Source organism: Phalacrocorax aristotelis, chromosome 2, assembly GCF_949628215.1.
Source record: "Phalacrocorax aristotelis chromosome 2, bGulAri2.1, whole genome shotgun sequence".
Taxonomy (NCBI): Eukaryota; Metazoa; Chordata; class Aves; order Suliformes; family Phalacrocoracidae; genus Phalacrocorax; species Phalacrocorax aristotelis.
In genome coordinates this window covers 155,307,815-155,333,636 of record NC_134277.1, presented here as the reverse complement: position 1 = coordinate 155,333,636, position 25,822 = coordinate 155,307,815, and the positions used below count along the sequence as shown (strand labels likewise).

At 41.4% G+C, this 25,822-nt stretch overlaps 1 protein-coding gene across 3 annotated transcripts in view; it reads left to right on the top strand.

The window, feature by feature from the left end:
- The first annotated feature begins 268 nt into the window (after nt 1-268).
- The window catches only part of ANXA13 (annexin A13), a 32,023-nt gene continuing 6,469 nt past the window's right edge, over nt 269-25,822 (top strand). The window contains exons 1-8 of one of the 3 annotated variants that reach the window (XM_075085757.1): nt 269-656; nt 3,472-6,310; nt 7,985-8,059; nt 20,054-20,132; nt 22,352-22,446; nt 24,112-24,282; nt 24,944-24,977; nt 25,058-25,137. In XM_075085757.1, the coding sequence (XP_074941858.1) occupies nt 6,296-6,310; nt 7,985-8,059; nt 20,054-20,132; nt 22,352-22,446; nt 24,112-24,282; nt 24,944-24,977; nt 25,058-25,137 (549 nt within the window). In that variant the 5' untranslated portion in view covers nt 269-656; nt 3,472-6,295. Of the gene's footprint in view, nt 657-2,162; nt 6,311-7,984; nt 8,060-20,053; nt 20,133-22,351; nt 22,447-24,111; nt 24,283-24,943; nt 24,978-25,057; nt 25,138-25,822 lie in introns of those variants that run through there. The other 2 variants (XM_075085755.1, XM_075085758.1) reach the window with 2 other exon arrangements.

Genomic DNA, 25,822 nt, shown 5'->3' with positions numbered 1-25,822 from the left:
GCTACGCCGACTGTATCCGCGCCGAAAGCTTGCAGACCTGAGTGCCAGCAGCAGCCTGCCCTATTCATACAGGGCTCTGAGCCAGTGGGTTAATATCGTCAAGGAAACTGCTTCAAATAAAATAGCAGCAGGGTACCCCTCCTTGTCTTCGGACATAGGTCTTTGTGAGTCATTTAAAGTCTTATCAGTGTCAAAATTGGCACCAAAGTCCTGTGCAGAAGCATTTTTCTATTGTTTAAGCGTCAGGGAATTACAGATGGGGGAAGGGCTCTATATTTTTAACCCTACAAAACATTTTAGTGTATGATTTGGTGTATAAGTAGAATAAACACAGCAAGTGAGCCCCTGATCACTGTGCCATTCAATTTTTAAGGCTGTTATCCTGCATGCTCAGTAGTAACCTTGGAGCAGTGGTGGCAGAGCTGAAAAGGGGCCAAAGCAATATAAAGGAACTCAGTGCTCTGTTATCTTCAAGCAGGTCCCCAGAGAACTACAGACCCAGTTCTTCTTCCGCGTCACTGATATCTTCAGGATCCCGCTTCCACATAAGTGCAGAGACACAAAGCCTCAGCCTGTGGACGTGCCCGATGGTGCTGACACACAGAGATCCCTGCAGCTGAGATGGCGACCAGCTCACACAATCTCCAGAGCGTCAGGTAAGGCCTCCCTGCTCATATCACTGGCAGGACTCAGTCCAGAAACAGAGTCACAGCCTGCCAAGCTGACTTCATCCTTAATTCTTTTAACCGCAGTTGTCAGGTTTCTTATGAGCCTTTCTCTGTCACACCCAACATTGGTTTATAAATAAACTATGAAAAGACATTAATAAGAAACCCTTTTTGCCTTGCCCATTGCCACATAAACCAGATGGTACAGGTCTTTGGCTGGTACTGTCTGTTTACTTTTGATATCAGCAATTAGACACACCTCTCTCAGAAGGGCAGGACAATTTTTTTTCTTTGATGGTTCTGAGGTAAATTATCTTGTTAGTGGTACCAGCACCTGAATAATACTTTTAGTAAAACACAGATATGAGAATCCACAAGCTAAAAATTCAGGTGCTCAGAATAACAGGATTCTAAGCAGTATTCCTATTCCATTATATTCCTATATAATGAAGTGTCTCAGACTCTTCAGTGATGACACTAGCAAAAGGGAATAAAAACCAAGAAAATTAGAAAGAAACAATTGATGTAGGGTAGATCTTCAGAGAGGCAGAATAATTGAGCAGAGCTGTGATAGAAGCCAATAGTGGAAGTACTGGTTTTTAACAGGATTTTAATTTATTACCAAAAAGGGTACAATAAAACAAAATTGTTCTGTGTTTATTAACGAGTTGGAGAATTTGCAGACAACTGATTCAAAATCATTTTCTAAATGAAGGTCATATACAAAACACTCCGAACTGCTGTGCTTTCAGTTGAACTCATTGAACTCTGAAGTTATAATCACATCGGTTTAAATCATGTATGTCAAATACAGAGAGCAGTGAGGATCAGCCACTGATCCTTTTTTCCAAACCTTAGGATATTGTTAAAACCACATCCACTCCCTCCCAAGTCTGTTCCTCAGAGTGGGTATGTATGTGTAGGATGTTGCGCAGTTTACAGTTTCTCCAGCTGACCCTTCAGGAGCTGCAGCAATAAGCAGATTTATCCTGGAGCACAGGCATTATGTGTAGCCTTCTCCAGTCATTTACATCTTTCCCTGACTTGCGTTAGTGCTCACGGGTAGTCAGCTCTGGTTCAGATGTTGCTACCCCTAGTTTGACACTCAGCATACCTGTGCCACTGACTATATATACCAAATAGTCATTATTTTTATTTTTTTTTTCTATTCTGGTTGGTACACATGACTACTTACTTAAATGCATTAATTTCTGGTAGGAATAATCTTCCTTTGCAAGGAAAAGCAAAACACTTTAGGCTGATGTGCATCATCCATTAGCTGCTCTCCTTTCACAATTTGTAATAAATCTCCACTTACCTTTGGTTATCCCTTACTTCTGAACTATCTTTAGACCATCTTCTTTTTGCCTTTGATGCCTCTTGCTGCTCATAACTCATTGTGTCCATTTGCTTTTCTAAATTGATCCCTGCATTCTTGTTCTCTGTACATACTTGCAGCCTCAGTTATGGTTTATTGTCTTTTGGAGTTTCATCTTCTTAAAGAGCACTTGTTGTGGACTTATTGCTACACATTTTTCTTACTGTACTTCCTGTCTTTCCTTCCTACAGAGAAAACTTGCTTGTTGGTTTTTTATATATTTGCTTCCAGTTATTCTCAACAGCCTTCGTTCTTGAGGTCACCTTTTCAAAGAAGATTATCTTTTGGTTCACTGACTTTTCAGAAGTCTACTTTTCCATATGACAAGTCTTTTGTGCTTTTCCTTGCAATAAGTTAACTCCATGTGACATTACCGCTTTCAAACAAACTACCTTCCCCTTTTGAATTTACAGCCAGTTCCTCCTTGTTTAAAATCAGGAGTAGCAGCTTGGCTTCCTTTAGTGACTTCCTCTATTTCCTGAGACAGAAGTTGATTCCAGCATGCTCAACAAGCTTGATGGACTGGTGGGGGCCTGCTAGTTTGCTTTTTACCCTGACAGGTAGCTGAGGGATATCTACAGAGTAAAACACAGTGCTCTGAATTCAGCGGAGCTGAGTAAGTGCAGCTCTCCTATGAACCGAGCACCTGCACTGAGAAGTTGCACTGAGATCCTTTATTCGCATTCCTTCTAGTCCTGTCTGGCCTGATCAGCTGCATGACACCTTTACCAACCCGTGAAGAATATCTAGTCTCCATGATGACTCTTGTCTCTTTCTCAGGAGAGATTTGTGCAGCACCCCTGAGCTGCTTATCCAGATTGGCAACAGTTGATTTGATCTCAAGACCAAATAATTCCCAGGGAATTCTTTCCTCAAGAATAATGGGGTTTCTTGCAAATCCAGAAATAGGACAGTGACTTCCTTCAAGGACGCTGACTTCTAACTGGGGACAAATTCATTGTAAATGCCTGGTTTTAGCCATGTTTGTTGGCGGGCTGAATTGTTTATTTAGGACTTCCACTCCAGCTTTCAACCCCTTAAATTCCTCTCCAAAGTGAATACTTGAAAGCTTAAGTCCTTCCTGCAGGTTATCCCTGGAGGTGAATGTCTTGATAAACCTGTCTGAAAATGTTTCGGTCCCTGATAGTGCCTTCTCAGTCTCTGGTCAACCGACTGCCCTTTTTGTCTGGTCTGGATAAATCTCCAAATACTGTTCAGAATTCTTGTGGTTGTCTTTACTTTCTGAAAATTCTCAATCTTGCACAGATTCACCAGGGATCAGCAGAGTTGAACAGGAATGCTAGGCACTGCTACCATTGTAAGAGCCATTTCATGGCGCATACCAATGCTGCAGTCAAGGTTGGTGAAGGCATTGGTTCCGTTGACTCTGATGTAATCCACAAGCCATGTTTCTCTGTCACACAGAAATCCAGGTGCCTGTCTCTCCAGGGAAAGTTCTGCCTCTTCTTGAAGGCAGGCGAAGCACCATCCCGCTGCCCAGCCATGTGGGCCCTCTGCTGCCACAAATATCCTCTGCAAAAAGCATATAAAGCTCAGCTTCACTTATATCTTACCTGTTGCTGCCTTGGTCCTTTATTATTTCACTTACTTTACTAGACTGAAGATTTTATTGACTCCTCCATTTAGCCTCTGTTAAGGCCCATCAGCTTTATCAATTCTGTGATTACCTTTAGAGCAAAGACTCACTGGGTGGTCGCCAGCAATAACCTCCAGAGTAGGAGTGTTATCAGTTTACAGTTGTGCTCTGCAGTGTGTGGTGTTTCTTAACTGGTATCATGTTTCATCTCCTTTTCACCTCCTTGAGTTCTCTCCACTGCACCTTTCAGAGGAGAATGTCCATTTTGAAAAGCCCTATGTGCCTTCTCTGCATTCAGCGGGCTCGATCTTGCCATGGCATAATATCCACACCTCAGTTTTCCATCCTGCTGGCAAAAGAAGGAAGAAATAGTTGGAGGTGGACTCCATTCATTAGATACCAAGAGATGCCTCTATCTTTTTGCCTGGAGGATGGTCCTCAGGTCTTTAACAGGGAGTCAGTCCTGCTATCTACAAAGCTGAAAACTACCATACAATCCTTAATTTTTGTTAATTATACAAACTTTTACACTCCCAGTACATTTGCTAAGTCAATCAAAATGATGAGTGGGAGTAGCACATAGTTTTTCTACTGATACCCTATTTGTACGTTTAGATAGACCATTTGCATGCACAGCGCGATATAGTATGACTCAACCTGCTGTTTGTTTTAAATTTTCAACGAGTTTTGCCTTATGGACTGCTGTATTTCACTCACAACCAGTAAAAGCAGTAGGATTACCAGTCTGTATTTGAGCTCCGACCTGACAGATTCCAGAGAAACCCTGCAGTTGCTTTCTCTTTAACTTCAGTATTTCCTTTAATGTCAGTTGGGACAGCTTTATTCCCAAAAATATTATGAAGGAAGTGGGTAGTTCCCAGCTCAGTAAAGGCTTTGAAGATGCCTTTGAGACAGTATGTTACCACAAAGTATTGAATTCTGAATAAAATTCTTCATATTCACATTTGATTTTTACATTGCATATGTTCAAACACCATAATCAAAGCTGATCATTTATTTTTAAGTGTGTTTGAATGGTAGTGAGGTCTCTGCAGTCTGTCTGTCAAACCATTTAAAACCTAGAATTACTACCACACTTTTGTAACACAGTGATTTTCTTCTGCTTACTGTTTAGATAATCACATAGATTCCCTCCCCCGCCCCCAACCTGCTATAAATGCAAGCATACTTGTTTTCTTCTCATATTTTTCTCTGGGTGTCCTACCTGAGGTCTAAAGCAGGACCTTGGCTGGCTGCCAGGTGACCACCAAGCTGCTCTCTCACTCTCCCTTCTCAAAAGGACAGGAGGAGAAAAAAAGATGAAAAAGCTCATGGGGTGAGATACAGACAGGGAGATTGTTCACCAGTTACTGTCATGGGTAGAACAGGCTTGACTTAGGGAAATTAATTTATTGCCAATTAAAAATAGAGTAGGATAGTGAGAAACAAAGACAAAACTAAAAACACCTTCCTCCCCCCACCTCTTCCCAGGGTCAACTTCACTCCTTCATTCCCAACCTTTCCACCTCCTTCCTCCGAGCAGTGCCAAGGGACAGGGATTGGGGGTTGCGGTCAGTTCATAATACTTCATCTCTGCTGCTCCTTCCTCCTCCTGTTCTTCTGCTGCTCCAGCATGGGTCCCCCACAGGGTCACAGATCCTGCCAGAAAACCTGCTCCTGCATGAGCTCTCCACAGGCTGCAGCTTCCCTCAGGTCACATCCACCTGCTCCGGTGTGGGGTCCACCACAGGCTGCAGGTGGATATCTGCTCCACTGTGGACCTCCATGGGCTGCAGGGGAACAACCTGCTTCCCCATGGTCTTCTCCATGGGCTGCAGGGGAATCTCTGCTCTGGTGCCTGGAGCACCTCCTCCCCCTCCTTCTTCGCTGGCCTTGGTGTCTGCAGGGCTGTTTGTCTCACATTTTTGTCATTCCTCTCTCACAGCTGCTATGCAGTATTTTTCACCCTTTCCTAAATATGTTATCACAGAGGCACCACCAACATCGCTGATGGGGCTCAGCTTTGTCCAGTGGTGGGTCCATTCTGGAGTCAGCTGGCACTGGCGCTGTCCAGCATGGAGGCAACCCCTGGTCTCCTCTCACAGAGGCTACACCTGCAACCCCCCCACTACCAAAACCTTGCCATGTAGACCCAAAAAAAAAGCAGTGAGTTTCTGTTCAAAATATTTTATAGGAGCTGAGGATCCTCAATGACATATTAAATGCCACTAAATCCCATAAGGTCTGATATAAACTCTTCAGAAGAGGCATCCTTCTTTCTAAAATGTTTGGAAAGCTTGTATTGGGCTCTACCACAGCTATATGTTTTAAGTCATTGTAATAACAATTAGATAAATAAGTATGCATAATCTTGAGGCTTATATTTTGAAATCTTGATTTTTCCTGGAGAAAGCAGCCAACTCCATGACCCAACAGGATGTGATATTAGATAATAGGGATAATAAAGTCACCGTGCAATGATGAATATGCCCCACCTTGACATGATGAGAATTTAAATAATGTCAGAAGTTGTTGATTAACCCGGGGTTGGGTAGGATTTAGCTACCCTAGTAAAAGTTGACTATTCCATCTGAATGCTTGTTTCACTGAAGAACAGAGGAGTTGCATCTTCCACGTTCAGGCTAAGCAAATATGGGCAGTTCACATGTAAGTAGTTATTTAATTTGGATTGTTGAGAATGCAAAGATTTCCTGTTTTTATTTCTGCCCATTTTCACTTTAAATGACATTAATACAGCTGCAAATGAAGATTTAACCTCAAAATCTATTTTAAGTGTGGGTGGGAGACTTGTATGTAGCTGGTAATATTGCTTAATTGCAGTACATGAATAATAAAGCTATTACTGTAACACACAGGCTGAGTGTCTTAACTTTCATTGTAGCTTAGTTGAAAAGGGCAGGACTTCAATTTTAATAAAAAGAAATTATGTGTAGGATGTCATGGGAAAACTAATTTTAGCTAGTTTAGCAAATTTGAGTTGGAACGTTCTGAACACTAAAGTAATTTCCTAAAGATGTATGAAAAACTTTGGGTCCCAAAGGCCAACACTTTCAAAATTTGGCTAAGTTTATCACTGAACAGTAGGGACAGGAGTAATCTCAAAGTGTGGTGCTCACAGAAGGGCCTGATTAAAATCCAGGTGTTGGGATTTACTACATCAAATTACCATATAAGTTTTGACTGAGACAATTTTTGGCTAACATATGGGTGTTTAATAATCAATAGCTAAAGCTGCGTAAAGATATTTAACCTCAAAACAACCTGATTGTCAAAAGTTTGTGTGTGGTAGCCATGAACGATAGGTCCTTCTCAAAGTTAAGTAGCTTGTGCTGAAGAAGTTGGGGGTTTTTAGCTCCAATTTTAAAACAGATGGATAAAAGGCAATATTTATTCAGCAGCACATTTTCTCCTTGAATGCTGAAAACCTGCAGTTTTACAGTATGTATCAATAAAAGACAGCATGTTTGCTGTTTCTTTAAGCGTGTTGCTTAGTTTCTCTAAGATTTGCATTATTTTATTACGTGACTATTTTTTTAATTCAAATTCAGCAAGGCCTTGAGAGATGCCAAGCATCTGCTGCTTTTGTACCAGCTCTTCAGGACATTTTATCTGCCAGACTGAGCAAGACAGCCGGTACCATTTGTGCAAAGCTCCAGCTGCTAAGCCAAGGAGCTTTTTGTCTCCCTGTGAAAGGGTAGATGGTCCCATCTCCTCACCATCCTTTTGTGGCCTGGATGCTTGTGTAAGGGGAGAGAAGCAAGCAGTTCAGCAACCAGTCTTTGCATAGGAAAGAAGGCCAAGAAGGCTCCTGCTGCAGAGCCCTGTGTGTCCACATAAGCATACATTGTGGGGTTGTTGGAGAGCGTTTCGCTGGACACCACACTGAAGCATATTCAATTTAAGTTTAATCTAGCCAACTGAGGTCTATCTATGGCAAGAGAGATCTCAGCACTGCTTCTCAGGCAGGTTTAGCAGTTGTATGAGCTCCATGCTGGACTAGGTAGCCTGGACATAGGTGCAGTACACCGGAATTGTGCTGTAGGCTTCAGTGGAAAGAGGGGTGAGCCCATGTTGGACTAGAAACCCATGATTCAGCCCATGACTCATCTGGGAATTGCATAATTCTGTGTTTTTCCTTAGAAAATTAGAATTAATCTTGGAGAAATGCCTGCATCTGTATCAGAGAACCGCTTCTGGAACAGCCTGAAAATATTAAGTTCATAACAGCTTTTAAGCTGCAGTTTGTTCTTTATCCTAATCTCATGTTTTGCAATCATAGGTTCATGAGTGTCTTATGTACTGTGTTTTTTACACCTCCAGAGCAAGTCTTACAGTCTCACAGAGGATGTACGGAAACCAACCGTAGGGACTACCAGTTTGTCAGCAGATGAGCCAGTAAGCACTTTTTTTGTGAAGGATGAAAGGAGCACCATGATGTTGCAGCACATGTTGCTGTGGTTTATGGTGGCTTTGGGAGGCACTGCAGTGCACAAAGGCACTTTCATGGTCAAAGTCTTTCATGGTCAAGACTGACACTGGAAAGCTGGGTAAAACTGGGTTGTTTCATTCTGTTGAGTACTGCATCCTTCCAAAATTTTGTCTCCTTTGAAATGTCAGAAGTGAAATTTTTTTTGACTAGCCCAGATTCTGCTGGGAGAAATATCAAATCTGTTTCAAATGAGGTATTTTATTTGGTTCAATGGATTTAGGTTTTGCAACTTGTTTAAAAATGTCATTATTAAATGAAGTTTTCACTGAAAGCTAAGCATTGTTCAAAGAAAAGGTTCCATTATGTGGATGTTAATGTGGAACTTTTCAGCTATATCAAAACGTCTCATTTTAAAATGCAGCTTTCACCAAAATTATTATCTTCCTGAACATGTTAATTTGAACAAGAGTAACAAATTTTACTGAAAAAAATGCTTTCAACAAAAATTTTCAACCAGCTCGAAAGTGTAGCTTTCTCTTAGAAACTGAGCTCTCGATTAAGAGCTGTACCTGGTGCATTACAGCTCCACATCTGCATATTTCCACATGCTTTTTGCTCTCTGAACTTGATCTGGTCCCTTTTCCTACAATGGAACAAACTTTTTGTTCCATTCTTAGCGATTTGAAGTCTCTGATTATTTTCTCTGTTTGCAGTCTTGCATCAAGCTTATCTGTACTTCTGCTGTCTTCAAAATTACCACAGGTAGAATCAATCCACCAGAAAATCTGGGTAGCTGCTCTGCTGTAAGAAAGGTGCTTTGGGGACATTTTGGGAATAGCAGCAATGCTTTTGATTATAAGGTGGTTTGAAAATTTTGATCTATTTTGACTTCCGTGAAATTGTGCAATTGGTTTTTAACCTTCTGTCTCAAGAATCCAAGACGACTTTTTATGCATTATTCTGTTGTTCTCTGTGATGGTTGTGACTTGAATTCATCCGGGGGGTGGGTGAGTTCTTAGTTTTTAATTGAAACCACTTTTTGAGGTTCTCTGGGACTCCCTTGAGTTTCATCTTGTCATTGTAAAGCAGCCCAAACCTTCTGCCAGGGAGGACTATAACGTAAGAAGGGGGTGTCAGGTTGTCGTGGGCCAGAAGGTTTGAGAACTTGAAGGTTAAAAAGTAGGTATAAGCTGGAAAGCACATCTGCCTGAGGGGTCCTCCTGGGGATAAGCTCACAAACATGACAGGGGCCTTTGTGTTGCCTGTGGGCATTTCTGTCCTTGTAGAAATGTTTCCTTAGCACAAGTATTACTTACCACAGCGTGATTTTATTACCACATCACAAAGCTCAACAATTGCTATTTGTTGCTCCCCCTGGTAGACCAATATTCAGTGACAGTCGATTCTTGTTCAGTCTCTGGCCATAAGCCCACAGTCAGCAGAAGACAGAAATACCTTCTTGTTCAGCCACCCAGCACTGGAGAAGAGCAGGGGTAGATTCTTTTCGTTTCCATGGCCCCCTTTTATCCAGGATATGTGCTGTTCCTTTTCGGTCTCAGGCTGTCCTGTGAGTGCAGCTGCAGTAGGTGTTAACAAGCATCTATGCATGAAAAATTTATGATGCATTTGTGGCAAGAAAAAGAACCCATCAAGTAGCAAAGGGTCATTACGTTTATGTTTTACATAATGTAAACAGCGCAAACAATTATGTTTTACAAAAACATTAAAAATCAAAAATATCTGGACTCTAACCTTCTTCTTTGTATACAAATTTTTTAGTATATTCTACCAAGTTCTCTTGTTACTATCGAGAAAAATTACTCTGCCTTTATTGTTAACTGTGACTACTGACTGAAGCAATAGACTGATTACTGCTGCTCTGGGTGGCTCAGCTGACCTGGAAGTATCTTGAGACTTCCTCTACCCCATGAGGTGGAAAGCAGTTAGACATAGAAACCTCCAAGTTCAGTAGACACAGTTAGTTTGTCAGACATGAAACATGCAATGCCTGTATATAACAGCCCTTCTATGTATCTATGAATATATAGATTGTATTTAGATAATGCATCTTGCAGAGGAATGTTTTAAAAACAATGAAGGGACCAAGGGAGAAGCATGTAATCTTGGGCCTTCCCTGACGAGATTCTTCTCACCCAGTCATCCTTCCAGTTCTTCTCCTTTTAAATAATTCAGCTTTAGAATACATAAAAGAGTCAGCATGGTGTTCCCAAAGACTGTGTCCATGTTTTTCAGCCCTGGGTAGGTATACTTAAGTCTTGTTAGCTTTCATGCTGGCATACACAAGGATTTACTTCAGTTCCATCAATGTTAACTTACCAAACTCATCACAAGTCTTAGTTGAGGTAATGACTATAAAATTTTTAACAAGACCTAAGAACACATGAGCTACCTCTATATCAGTATGCAAGTCAAAGATGTGGTGTCTCAGCTGAAAAAGAGGTAGAATATGCCAGTTTCCAATCATTGTAGTTATCATTATCCCTAACGGCCCAGCATACAAAGTGTTTTCCAACCAGGCATTATGGTCAGTACAATAAAAGTAGACAAGCCCATCCCAGCGTAACAGAGAATTATTCCAGACTTGGAATTCTAGATTTGTCCTAGGTCAATAAAGCCATTTGTTTGCTATTTTTTTGTGGCTTCCATTTGCAAGGTAAGTGTTAAAAGGAGGTCATGCGAGGCATGACTCATGACTAAAGGCATGGTGTCTGTGGAGGTTTCTAGTATCCTTTTCTGCCTCGCTTCAGCTGCCACATCAGGATATTCAGGTCCCAGTCAGCCCTGTGTCACCTCTGCCAGCCCCACGGAGGTGCTAGGTGCTCTGGCACGTCTCAAAATTATCTGTGTTTAAGCAGATTAATTGAGCCCTCTAGAAATAAAAGCTGCAGTTTTGCAACTTTGGCATTCCCACCACATGATACCCCACTAGCTAGATGATTTTAAATGTAATCTGTGTTAGGAAGTTCCACCAAGAGGGTTCAGTTGCATTAATGCTGGACAATGTAAAATTCAGCCATGAGACAACCGCCTCCAAACATTTTTTTCTCTTCATTGTGGACTTCTCTATCATGGTGATGAGCATCAGTAAATTGAGTGGATGAAAAATTAGCCATAAACTATTAAGAGATTATATATTAACAGATACTTCGAAAGAGGAGGGACGTTGTAGGAGAGATATTGTTTTAATTTTGCAGTTTAAATATCTCTCAGAGCAACTAGCATCACTGTTGCCACTTGTTTGTAACAGGAAAAAGTAAATGTGACTAATTCTATTAGGATCTTCTTGTCACTGTAGTTTTAGTCTTAGATGTAGAAAATAAGGTTATTTGCACCTCTCAGTTTGGAAGGAGTCACTGAGTCTTTGCAAAGGCTGTTGAGTAATGAAGTCTGATCGACATGACTTACATGTATTGTATTATCCACTATAGGCTTCATACAGAAATTTTGTTATTGGTAGCAATAAACTGTCAGCAACAAGCTAGCCTGACAGTGCGTGTTGCTGTTGTACAGCTGTTAGACCTAAAACAGCCGTAAGGATTTCAGAGAGTGACAGCCTACCTGTCAGATGGCGGATGGCATTCAGAGGCACTGATACCATTCTCTGAGCAGTCAAAGCGGCAGATGGCAATTTTCCACTTACATATTGTGGTTGACTGAGAAAATTGCACAAAGAAACAACAATGACAGGTACATTTTACAAAACATCAGGGGAAGAAACCTTGTGGTCAGAAGGACACAGGTAGTCCTTAAGGTAGCGCTTGCCAATTGACACACATCAAAAAGGTGTTCACCAGCCCCACCTTTTTATTACTATTGCACAAACCCCGGTGGTTGCTGATACCGCCCCACTGCAACATGCCGCAGCTGTTTGCTTCTGTTTGTTTTTAAATGTTAGCGCCCATCTACTCTGGCTGCTGTGCTAGAAGCCTTTACATTGCACATAAATTCCTGCCTGAATAATTGAGCCCAATTATTTGAATTTCACTGAAGAAGAGCTTGCAGAAGGACATCTTTGGTGCAAGGATGATAGGAGATTGTGAACCCACCATCTGCTAATGACCAGGTATCTCACCCCTGAACAGCCTTTCCTAGTTAGATGAAGACCTTGCCTACCAATAATTGCTCTTTGTTTCGTTTGCTTCCCCGCTATATTAAAGAGCTCTAAAATTTGGAAGTTTTTCCCATGGAAGTACCTATGCACAGAAATGAAATTAGCTTTATCTGCTTTCCTGCCCTTTCTGATTGATGGTCTGGAGCTTTCTGAGCTCCCAGGAATATTTGCAGCCCTGTGCCAGGTTGGCTGACACAGCCAGGGACAGGGCTGTGCTGGTGTTGCAGGGCCTTGCTGCTGCAGGTAGCAGCCACAGGTTGCCAGGTCCCATTGCCAGCTTGCCCCAGGGCCCTCGTCCAAAGCCAGAGGCTCCCAGCAGAGGGGCAATCCTCTGCATGCCTGCTCCAAGAGCTCTCCCACCCACAGCTGTGAGATGTGTGATGCGTGCATTCAGGCTCTTTGCCATGGGTGAGGGAGCTATATGTCGATTGTCAGGCAGGTTAGATGCTACTGCTGAAATGGCTTTTCCTCCTCTCTGTGATGTTCATTCCAGTCTCAACTGCATTTTTAACTGACACAAGCAGGAAGATACATGTTCTATTAGGAATGTGTAGGTTTAAAATAGGGTGACGTTATTACGTAAGAATAATATACCTTATATAGCTGTAGGAGGCTGTGACTCTTCTTCTTATGCTCATACCTGCTGCTATGATCCAAAAATTGACCCACTTCAAAGTGGCCTAAGGTAGCATTACAATAGGTTGAAAAATTTTTTTTATGACTGGAAATGTCAGTTTTAGTAAATCAGACTATTGATGAAGTACAAACGTAGCATCATGTTTTCAGTCTGTCTTTGGAAGTAGATCAGAATCAAAATACAGCAGCCTGCTCCCATGTTTGTTCTTGTGTTTTATTGTTAACACAAGGAAATGCTTGAAAATGAGTGATGAGATTTGGGCTGTTTGTCACCAAGACTGTCCCTTTGGGTGGGAGTTTAGAGTTTGTTCTGCCAACAAGATGTTATCCTGTCAATGTGTGATGTACTAGAAGACTAAAGCCACAAGTTCTAAGACAACATGCCCTTTTTTTTAATTATCCAGTACTGTTAGCCTAGTTAACCTTGGATTCCAGTTGTATTACAGTTCATAAAAGGTTTCTGCTGGGATAAATAATTAATCTTGAGTATGTGTGTGCTAATAAAAAATTAATCATGTAGGTGTTGGTTTGCCAGAAAGCTTTCTTTCATGATCATAGTGTATTAGATACTATTTAACTAATGAGATGAACACCCCAGTCCTGTTGTTTATTATGCTAATAAGGTGACTAGATGGTTTGGGACACTTTTTGGTAGACAGAGAAAACGAATTTTCCTCTCCACACAAAAGAGGAATACAGAAAATCGTAGACTTGGAAGGCATCTTGAGATGTCAGCTCACTTACCCATTGCCTACAGCAAGATCAGCTCTGCCCAAACCAGTCCTGACCGCTCTGGCAGTGCTGAGCTGGAGGAGAACTGGTTCATTAGTTGGAGGCGAGGCTCCCCGAAGGTCTTTGAACTGGTGACTCTGTGACTATGCACACTGAAAGCTGAGAAATCTCAACAGCTTCCACGGTTTCCAACCTGTGGTAGGCTTTCAGTTGTTTTGGCTTGTCTGTTTGTTTTTGTGGCATTCCTGTGATCACCTTTGGGACATTATGGATTGTTTGGGGCTTCTCTTCCTAAAGAAACAGGATGCATGACACTGCAGTGGGTATATATCTGTTACCCTAGCTAAAAATATTTTAAGTCACTGGACAATTTTTAGGTTCGTTTACCAGCAGGATGTTAGTCTCAAAATCATTAGGTGCCTGTTGCGTTTCTTGAAAATCTTGAGAAGAGAGAGATTGTATTAGAAATCCCCTGAACAAAAGACTGAGGCATGAGCTCAACCTTTATAAAACATCAGAGAATCCACACAGTGATGGGCCATTATGCCTGTGCCCATTACAGGAATTGCTTCAGCTGCAGTAGGCAATAAAAGGCCCCAAAATCAGCCAAACAGGAGATGTAAATCTCTGGGAAACCAGGCAGGTTTCTGGTGCTCACCTGCTTGCTAGAAAGGAAAGCTCAGATTGTTGTATATGGAACTGGTTAATGTAACTCTTTTTAAAACCTTGGTTTTTACCAGTGCAATTTTGTGAACATAATTAAATGTATGTGAAGAATGAGAAATCTGGTGAAGTAGCTGTGGTGTGATTCTGTTGCCCACTTCAGTAATCACTGGTGATGCCCTCAGGTATGTGAGACATCCACAACAGGTTGACAGATGAAGGTCCCACAGGAGACCACTCATTTTTGGCAGGCAGTGGGCAGCTTACCCTGGCTAATCTCTAACAGCACCAGATACCTACATTTAGACAAGTGAATATTGCCCTCAATTTTATTCCAGACCCCTCTCACGTGCAGGAGTCAGTGCTGTAAAGAGCATGGCTGGGTCAGTCTGCCTCTTCGATGTGCCGCCATTTTGAGATATTTTTTTTTCCTATGAAGCCAAAGGAAAATGAAAACAGCAACCAAAAAGAGGCTTGCAATTAGACATCCACTAAACAAAGCACATAAAATGGACCTGGCAAAAATGAAGACTGGGATAGGCAGTTAACATCCCCGGATCAATCCAGCCCTTTAGAGCCCTTTATCTCTACTAGACCTGCATCTGCACTGCTTTGGTCAGCAGTCACATTCCTGATGGCTCTTCCTAGCGATTTGCTTGTAAGGGTCTGCATCTGCATTTGTCCATGTACATTATCAGCATCGATCTGTGTCAGATCTGCAGTGTATGAGCACTGTCAGCAGCATCCCGAGCAGCTACCCTTTCTGTTATTTTGACAGTACTCCTCCATGAACCTCTGTTCCTGAGCATGGTTGTGGCATCCACTTGAGATGATGGAAATGGAAAAATAGCTGTGATTGCTCAGCTGTATTATCAGCTCTTTTCAGGTAGGGTAAGTTGTCTCTCTCTTGCAATACAGGAAGCTACCTGCCACGCTTATGGTAGTGTTTCATCTGTTCTTGTCTACTGACAGATGAGCACTTTGTATCTACTACAAGTTTAATTGTCTTTAGTTCAAGGAAGATATTTGATTTCATCTTCAGGAATGTCTGCAATATATTGCAACATCCCACCAGTTCTAACTACTGATGCCTTCAACCCTCCAGAGCACTTATTCCTCACCCCCCACCCTGCCCATGTCTCTCAGTTTTGCTGACCTCTTTGTTAAACTGTTTATTTGTGCAGTGTAAGGGCTCCACATGCTGAAATATCAAAGAACAGTCTCCAAATGCTTCTCTAAGCGTTGCAGACCATCTTCAACTATAAACTCATCTTACATCTCCTTAAAGTCAAGTGTAATTTGCAGTAGGAAAAACTACTTGGTGTGCTTTACAATAAGGTAGAAGTGTTAGCTTTAGATCAGTTATAATCTGTCCAGTTTAATAGAAATAATTCTGTGGCAATTCTAGCCAAAGCTGCAAGGGAAAATGGTTGTTGTCTAAAATATGCTGGAGTGAGGCAAAAAACTGTTCCAGCTAAGGAACACTGTTGGCAGAAAAAAACAAGTGGATACAGGCCACAAATACAGCTAGGCTGGAAGTGAAAAGAGCATTTCTTAGCACCAGAACTCTGGTTACAATTATTAATATAGAAGTATTGGAGAAAAATATAGAGGAAAAATCAAGTAATTGAGTAGATGGAGCTCGACCAATTTGTGAAAGCAATTCCCTTACATGCTGTGTCCAGCTGCAAAATTTGTATGCAATCTGTCCACCTGATACTTCAGACTCCACATCATGCTATCACCAAAATTGCTATAACACTTGTAAGTCATTAAAAATCTAAAAATCTTCAACCAGCACACTAGTAAAATCTAATCTAAGATCCTAACTCTAAAACAAGAACTATATTAAGTGATTCTGTGCATATTTTTAAAAGAAAAGTGCCTACAAGTTACAAATGGTATTAAACATAAATTTCTTTTGCCATTTATCCCTTGCAGGAGAATCCATGTGGTAGGAAGCAGTACAGTTCTGAAACAGCTCTCCCTCTCCTGCATGGGAAGGCTGCATTAGTGGGCAAGACCCAGCAGGTAGCAAATTTTAATGAGGTCTTTCCAGATGACTCAGGAGTTGGCTTTGGCAGTCACTTACCCAGAGTATCAGATTTCCTGTCTATAAAGCTGATACTAGTATTACACACAGTAGTATAAGAATGATATCCCCCAGGCACATAATTTAATGTTTTACAGTGACTTATTTGAAGACAGACTTTAGCAGAGCTGATTCAATAGATTCCACTGGTGCTTTAAGACAAACATGTCCTGAACATAATTAAGAAACAGGCCTTCCTTCCCTTCCACGTTATTTTCCTCTTGAAAAGAAGTGCAATTTTTTATGCCTTTATGAATCCTCATAAATCCACAGTGTTACTTCAGTCACTAGTGCTACCATTTTCCTGCCTGTTGCAACTGTGCTACACACAAACAGAACAGCTACAATGACAAATTGCACCTAGGAGTTAGGGACTTGCTAAAACCTGAGCCTAACTGACCAGCCGTCAAGGCGTAAGAGAGCAAACCACTCTCCCAAAGTCCTGCAAAGGCATTACCAGGACCAAGTGCATCTGTGATAGTGTTGAGGTAGTGGGAGCTGTGGAGGCACCGTTGCTGTGACAAGGGCGATACCCACAGCCCAGCACTGCTGGTGGGTAAGGCAAAGAACTGTACAAACCAGCTCCTTGCCTTTGGGTGTCTCTGTAGGTTTGTCTGTCCAGAATGAATGACTGAAAAGTGCGGGTGAATGCCAGACAAAGCATTTTTCCTCTCACTTCTCACCAGTGCAGCTTCTGTCCCAGGTCAAGAGGAAGTGAATGTGGAGCAACAGTTCACAACTCATATTGTTGGAGTGAATTTGGGGTTCTATAGATTGGAATAGCACTTGGGTACTATGAAGTAGTCAAATCTATGCATTTGATATGTTAGCACTTTTCTCTCTATTTTGTGCTCCAGAATTCTTCCATTTTGCTGGTTTTTCAGCTGCTGCCCTGGTCCTTACCATCACAAAGAAATGCTTTGCAAACAAGTCTAGAATAACTTCACTACTGGCTGCCTAACAGAGACAACCGTATGAGTGGCATGAACATAATCTGAAAAGCATAGTAACACTATAGAGCCAAAATAATGATAGCTTAATGTCACCAACATTTATTCCACTCAGATATGGTACCCTGTCCTACAAACAGCTTTCCACATGGCACAGGGAAAGGCAAGGATACTGTCTCTTCATCTTACATTGTCCTTCGGGATTGCTCCAGGGTGCATGATAGAGATGCAAGGAGTAATTAAGAGCGTATCACCCAACATACTGGTAACTCTGACAGTACTACCAATCATATGCTAAAGTATGGACTGAAGTGTTTAAAAACAATTTGCATGTTAAACTTGGTATTATAGAGAGGGGAAAAACATACTGGCACCACACGCTACTGTCTGCGGGGCACGCTCGATTGAACAGGCAGCAGAGCATCCTCCTGAATGCTACGCCATGGTGCTCATTGAATCTGCCATGTGTTGAGGAGCACCCGGGCCACACTCCTTGTGTAAACACCGTTCCTGTACGACTCCCCAGCAGAGGCTCATTGTGCATGCAGCATTTGCATCCTGGGGTTGTATATCCAGAATAGACTTCTGTTGTATTGTGGGATCCCATTGTTCCATTCCCCCAAATTCATCACCCACTGAGTCTGGTTAGCTGTCATTGTTTGTTTTGGTATTACAGAGAACAAAGGTAAATTTTATCCTCACAAGAATGGAAATGAAAGTATAGCAATCAGAAAAGAAGAAAAAAGTAGAGCTGCTTTATTTTCAAGCATGTTGTGCAAAAAGATATCTTTTGTACATGATCCCATCAAAGGAGAAGCACGTACACCCTATCGTAATAGAAAAATGTGAATGCAATTTGTTTTGGATAAAGACAGTGATCAGTGCACCTGTTTTCTAACTTGGTGCTTTTCCCTTTCCTTTCTGAAAAAATTCCTGAGAAATTTGAAGACCGTTAAATAAAATCTCCCGCTAGAAAGTATTAGTCACTTGCATGCATCTATTTCCACTTTATTTGAAGGGTTTAGAGAAGCATGTGTGTGTCAGAGCATGAAATAGGATACACGTTTACAAGCAACATTTGTGATAATGATGTGGCAATGAAAGTGTTACCTTGTGCTGTAGAGACCAAGAGAAATTATTGCATTTTGTACCTGACTAATTACTATTGTTGTAAAAATAACTTTCCCTTTCAGTGAGATGGCTACACTACAGCTGCTACCATTAGCAGTAAGTTGTATCCTAGCTGCTAACTGCATTAGAAAAGCCAGGTACCTAAACAGTTTTTAGTCTATCACAAAGGTACGTTGGTAAAGCAGGATAGGGATGGGATTTGGAGTTTCTCCTTAAGATAAAACCCTTTGTCTTTTGACAAAGGAGTCCTTTACCCAGAACAGTAGCTCTTCCATTAGAGCTAGCAGATCACAGCATGAAACTTTTGGAGAATACCCACAGACAGACTTCCAAGCTGTATATATACTTGTAAATAAAACAGGTTTTTCTCTGGCCAGATGGGTGCATGGCAGAGCATGGCCCACAGCCAGATGGCTAAATTCTCTTTATCCTACAAGCAGAATGATCTTGTGCCTAATGTCTTTCAGGAATTGTCTCTGCCCTGTGCTATCCCCAAAGACAAGGAGGTTAATCAGCCATTTAGCCTCTCCTTCCCTTCAGCAGGATGGTGGCATTTTCAGAAGGGTTAAAAGCAGACTGCCATGCCCTGGGGTGTCATAACCCATAATTTAGTGGAGGGCAGAGTGCCATGCCCTGGGGTATTATAACCCTTAATTAACAGTGGTGGTGCCAGTGCCTGGCAGCCCTTCAAATCAAGTAGCTTGATCCACGTGTTACTATTTCAATGGAAATGCGAAAGCACTAGAAGGGCCCACTTTGAGCTCCCGAGTATGTGGTGTGCATATAGTTCTACTTGATTTAGGAGCCTAGGACCTATTTTCCAGTATTCTTCTAGAGTTTAGGCATTTAAAAGATTTGATTCATGATATAATAGCGGTTGAAAAAGTTGCTGACCTCCTGGTCTCTCATACTTCTACACTTGTGTGAGAAACAGCAGAATAGAGGGTGTATCGGCATTTCAGCCCTTGTGATTCACAGCTTGTCAGATTAGTAGGAACAGGCATGGTTTTCTGCTTACATTGATATGTCAGGCTGTAAACTGCTGCTGTAGCTGTGCTTTGAGTTATTATTGCTGATAGACTTAGCTCAAGGTAACCATATGTATTATTTTGCCAAAATCTAAAAAAACCCACCATCTTTACCATATTATATATCTCCAGTTATCTTGTTTGCATGAATGCATCAATGCAAGAAGGGTTTGCAGGACCAGTTTTTATTCAGCCTATTGGGATTGTAAGCTCCTAGTACTTACAAACATGCTGCAGAGACGGGGCATGGTTCTGTACACATCTGATAAGCAGTTTATATTGGCCTATTGTTAAGGTGGTACAAATAAATATTTGATCTGGCGTGAAGATGCCTATTATGAAGTTTTTACCTGTAAATTATTTGAATGAGCCTGAACTGGCAGAACAAATTTATATACGATCAGCACCGTGCGTCATACGGTGACACCTATTTGTGGAATGATTCTAGGAGCCCTTAGGAGCCCTATGTGAACTGAACTTCACAGTTTAGATGATATGAAAAAATATCAATCAAGAACCTGGCCCAAACTGCTGTCATTCCAGGACACTAATGCAAAATTGTTTCCCATATATCCGTTGTGTCTTTGTTTTCCTAGTCAACCAATAAACACCATCATCATGGGTTTGATGCAGACCGAGATGCCAAGAAAATACATAGCGCCTGTAAAGGAGCAGGTAAGAAAGCTCTTGGGTTTTATACAAAGGGCAATTTAAGATTATAAAGAGCATGTACCTAAACTTAGGGCAAAACAGCTGTTTCAACCAGTTTCAGGTAGTCTTTATGCTTTCTGTCACTTACTGGCTCAAATAACATGCACAGCCATGAAGTTTTATATGATTAAGGTAAATGGGAAGACAAGCAAGTTTGTTTCTCAAAGACTGGTAAGATCTTTGGTTGATAATTGCTTGGCTCCAGGGGATTAGGATAAACATGGTATTTGCTCCCTGCGTTAGGAACATCAAGCTGTAAAGACTGATATGACAGTCATGGGGTTCAGCTAGTCAGGTCAGATTAAGGTCATGGTTATATGTCCTTTCCCAGGCCTTCAAGGACCAATCTAAAACATCACCACCTCCATATGCTCATCAAAGCTCACTGCAGCTCCATCAGCTGAAAGGAATATGTGATGGTCCTCAGTCTGCATCAGCGATTTCCAACCAAAAATACTGGCTCCCACCATCTTATAACTTAGTTTAAAGTAAGCTGGCTGACTGTGCACTGGTGTGAATGAGGAATGCACAGTGTTCATGGGATCATCAGGTCTGTGGAGGTGGCAGTATCCGGCAGAAGAAGAGCCAAGCAGCACATGAGAGCAATAAATTATTAATCCACTCCAGGCATTTGCACAATAAACATATATTTAAGCATTTCTTCCTGGTGTAGCACTGACATTGAGGATCAGCTAGTTAAGTACCTCAATTTCAGGAATTGTTCTTGTCCTATTAACTCAGCCCCCTCAAGACAGTTCCCCAGAGGACTCTCCTACTGAGGGTTTAACCCCACATTGTCAGATAGCAATGCTTTTCCTTCTCAAATTGGACCACACCTTCTGTCTCGTGTCTAAGCTTGTCTTATATATATCGGGTGGTGATATGCAGGGATGAAAACACATCAGCTGCTGCTGAATGCAATATCGTCTGTATTTTTATTGTGCATACTGGTAGCTCCTCAGAAACCCTTGTTAGTCCCTGTTTGCAAGAGCCTGAGATGAGGCACGGCACAAAGCCCAGTAGATGGATGCAACAAATGGAAGACCGCAAGGAGAGCATGGGGCAGTGCCCACCAGCATAGCACGCATGCATCAGCAGACCTGGCATACTACTTGATGCCTTTGATCAGCCATCTAAACCCTTGACATGCTATGGGCATTTTGGCAGTCTCCATCACGTGCAGGGTCATAGGTCCCTCCCGAAATGCATTCGCCATTTCAAAAACTGTCTTGAAGAAATAACGCCTGAGGCAAGCTGCTGGCCTTGAGATGGAAGCGCACCAGGACACTGTGTTAATGCAATAGCTACTCTATTGTGTCTTTCAGGCGCCCAAGTAACATCACTGCAGTCCTTTCTCATTAGCCACAAACATAACAAACGCCTACCAGCAGCTTTGTTTAGTGCAAACATCTGTTTATATGGCTGAGGGCAAAAAGAGTACAAGAACAAGGTCATTGCCTTTAGTAAGCTGCTTCCATCCGTCGAATGTTACAGCTCAAAGCTGCCCGAGGGATTTCTCCTGGAGGGGTGCTGCATGTTCAGTTCCCCTGTGGGTTTCCAGGAGATGCAGCTGCTGTGGTGCCCATCTCTGGGGCACCCCATGTTCCACCTCACTCTCACTTACTTCTGCCAAGCAAAACAGTAGGGACTCAGACCATGAAGGCTGGTTCCTGCTCATCTTCCTGACTCCACTTAGCACAAAGCACCACCCATTTTGTACAGGCTGTGGGTTAACGAAGCTGGTTTAAATACATCCTCACCTACCCCAGCCTCTCGCCCCACGCTGTTCGTTCCATTGTGCCAACACAAGTGTTCACACGCTTAATGAACTGGATCTGGTGGCTGAGCCCTCGAGACCACTCAAACAAGCATTGCCACAAAAACATGTATTTCGGCCTATGGGCACTGGCCTAATCCTGAGTTTAGGCGCAGTGTCTGACCTTCTCAGACAGAATATTCAATTACCCTGGTAAAATATGAGCGGCATGAGATGGTGAACTTTTATTTGATGGTCTGAACATTGTAGCTGACTACAGTTAAATATATCCTCCAAGGAATCTTATATGCTACAAATCCTGAAGTTGGCACCAGTGGGGATATATGTATAGCAATTTTTTTCTCTTTAGAGATGATGTATTCTTTCCTCTGCATTAAATAATTCCTATGCACAACTTATTTTGCAGGAACAGATGAAAAGAAAATTATTGAAATCTTGTCGAGTCGAACATCAGAGCAGAGACAACAAATAAAACAGAAGTACAAGGCTCTGTATAGCAAGGTATTCCTAAATAAATGGCCTCTCTGTTTCAAACTGCATGCCTGCTAGAAATATAGCCTGCTTTTGAAAATATCAAGTGCACAGTGGATTTAAGGAGGACACCAGTTAGTTTCTGATTCAGCGATTTATTTTATCTCCTAAATACTGATTATATTTCTAATCTTAGGCCTCAGAGTCTTCTTGATATCAGCCTTAACCAGATCAGAGCATTTTAATCAAAGTTGGGAGAGCTAGAAAATAATTCATAACTGAAATAAAAAATATTTCGGCTTGTGTTCATCTTCAGCACATTCAGAAAAAGGAATTAATGTAAAAGGGAAATTTTAAGTCAGAATCCCTCTCAGATCAGATGCAAATTCAGAGGAACTATTTGATCTTACGTCATTATATTTTTGTTGAGTTTAATAGATGTAGTATTGTTTTCTTCTAGTGGTGAAATAGAATACATGTTGTGAAACTGGAAAGTCTCATTGGGTACTTGATTTCTGGAGGACTGCCTTAATGATCTTGCTTGTAAGAAAAATAAAGCTTCCAGTATATTATTTAGATAAACAGCTGAATCCTTCAGAGCTTATTATTAAATTAGTATTTTCTTAAGGTTTGCTTGCTCAGCAGTCATTAATCAATGTTAATAAGGCAACACTGAACCTAAAAACCTTCTATATGTAAAGTTTACAGCAAGCATGATAAAGATTTTGGTTACATAAATACTATAGTTTTAGTTCTATAGTGAGGATTAATAAAAATAGACATTAGAAATGAGCAGGTGCCATGAGAAATCCCTGTTACTTCAGCATGTAGCAACCCTTCTCGCTTGCCTGGGCAGCCTGAATCTCTGGGGAAGGAGCTGCGAGTTGTACCATTTCGCTCTCCTGCCACTCAAGGAGGCGAGATTCACAGTGCTCATGTTGAAACGGCTCCAACACTGATGTCAAGCATTGACTTCCATAGATTAAGTGTTGACTTGCAATTGTGTAAAAGGATATTTAAGAACAATAGATTCAGAGCTGGGCTTCTCTTCTGTTGTTCTGAACTTGTCAAGTATTTCCCATACTACAGGAAATATTAATGGCAGATAGGGCTTCAAATAATCATCGGTAAGCGTGCTTGTCAGCATAGATACACTAGCTAGTTCTTCTCCGGGGTCTTACTAAATTTTGAATTAAGTAGATCATTTCACAGAAGGTTGATTTTTCTTGTTGGTGGAAAAAATACCGATTGCTTGGCATCAAAGCACTTTGTAGAAATTTGTTGCTTTTTCCAGTAAGTCAATTTTAACCAAAACTGGAAGAGCAGTTTGGTAAGTCTGATCCCTTCTGTTGCAGCTCGTTCAAAGCTGGAAGTTTCTGCATTGTGTTTCAGTGTAAAGTCTCCTGTTAAGCTTTTAAAAACACTTGTTTGCATTTAATTAAACAAGGAAGAATCAAAACTGGACTGATATTGGCTGATACTTGAAGATGGGAGAATCATTTAATTCAATCTGAAAAAAAAGTTTTAGGGAATTTATTTTGCAAAACAAAGTCCATGTATTTAAAGGCTTTTTTATGTTTTTGTCCCTTTTTGGTACAGAAGCAGCTTTGAAATCATTAAATTCCCAGTAACAAATTAAGAAACCGTCTAATCCCACCTCAGCTTTTCCCCTAACCCTTCTGAATATCCCCACAGGATTTGGAAGATGACCTGAAGAGAGACCTGAGTGGGAATTTTGAAAAGGCTGTGTTGGCTCTGCTGGACCTGCCCTGCGAGTATGAGGCCCGAGAGCTTCAGGCGGCAATGAAGGGCGCTGGGACTGATGAGTCACTGCTGATTGAGATTCTCTGCACACGAAACAATAAGGTTGGGACATCATACATGACCTTCCTTACGTAGCAGGGCAAAGAGCTCCCCAAGAGCATCCTCCCCCCCAGGAAGGAGGAGGAGGGATCAGACCAGCTTCTGTGGCTGAAATGCCCGTTGTCAGTGGTTGCAGCCATAAGGTTGCCGTACCAGGGCTGAAATTCTTGCAGGGGTTAAAAGCTGTATAATTCAAATTGCTTCCTTGGTCCGACTCATATCTTCTATGGATGGCACAGAGGTAATACTGATGATAGAGAAATCCCCAGGTGCCTGTTAAAGGCAGCTTTGGCAGTGCTCTGACCATTCAGAGGCGGCTCCTGTCAGGTACGGGAACATGATTCTCTTCAAAAAGCCCTTTAGCTTATGCCTAAATGCAAGTGAAACCAGAGGGATGCCTGCACGAGTCAGGCATCCCTTGAATTGCTGTCCTGAACCGGGCTGGGTTTGAGTTGTGTCTCTGCACTGTGGTGAGTCCCAGAATAGAGAGGGGAATGGGAATTCAGCTTCTCCTGCCTCCACGCCTGGTATAACACGGGCATGGTACTGACTTGACAGGGGGTTGTTTGCTTATTTATTTATTTATTTATTTATTTATTTATTTATAGAAATATATTCCTTATTTATTAATTTGCTTATGTATTTATTTGATTTATTTGCCTAGGAAATTGTAAATATAAAGGAGGCATACAAACGGCGTAAGTAGTATTGTCTTTCAACACCTTCATTTAATGCCTTTATCACTGGGTGAACCCTCACAGATTTTTTTTCTCCACAGTCTTTGATAGGGATCTAGAGTCTGATGTTAAAAGTGACACAAGTGGCACCCTACAGAATATATTAGTCACTGTGCTAGAGGTAAGGCTGGGGGTTTTCCTCTTATACATCTATCTGATAGAGATATTTCCTTTTCTCTATCCTGTCTACCCTGGGTAATCATAATAAGTATTAACTGGTATTTATAACAATGTAATTATGATATATAATACAATAATGAGGTAATTATAATAAGCAAAAGGCATTCCGCAGGATAAGAGCCTTCTAGATAGCTTTTTAATATAACTAAAGAGGTTATATAAAATCAGAAGTAATGTTATAAATTCCAATAATTTAAAGACAACAGCATTGTTTTATTACTAATTATACCACAGGTAATGGCTAGAATACCCACTCAAGGTCATGGCTACATAATGCTGAATTTGGCCTAAAACAAACAAATTCTGATTTCCATCTCAGCTGAGGAATTTACAATTTAGATAAATACAGAAAAAGAAAGAGATGGCTGTTAATTTTCTGTTCACAAAAAAAAACACTTTTCCAGTAGGACACACTTTATTTTAAACCAGCTTCATAGAATCATAGAATATCTCAAGTTGGAAGGCACCGACAAGGATCACTGAGTCCAACTCCCTGCTCCTCCCAGGACTACCTAAAACTAATATGACTAAGAGCATTGTTCAGACGCTCCTTGAACTCTGGTAGGCTTGAAAAAAATTAACATCTCTAGAAAAGACACAGTACAACTAAGAGTAGGATCATGCCT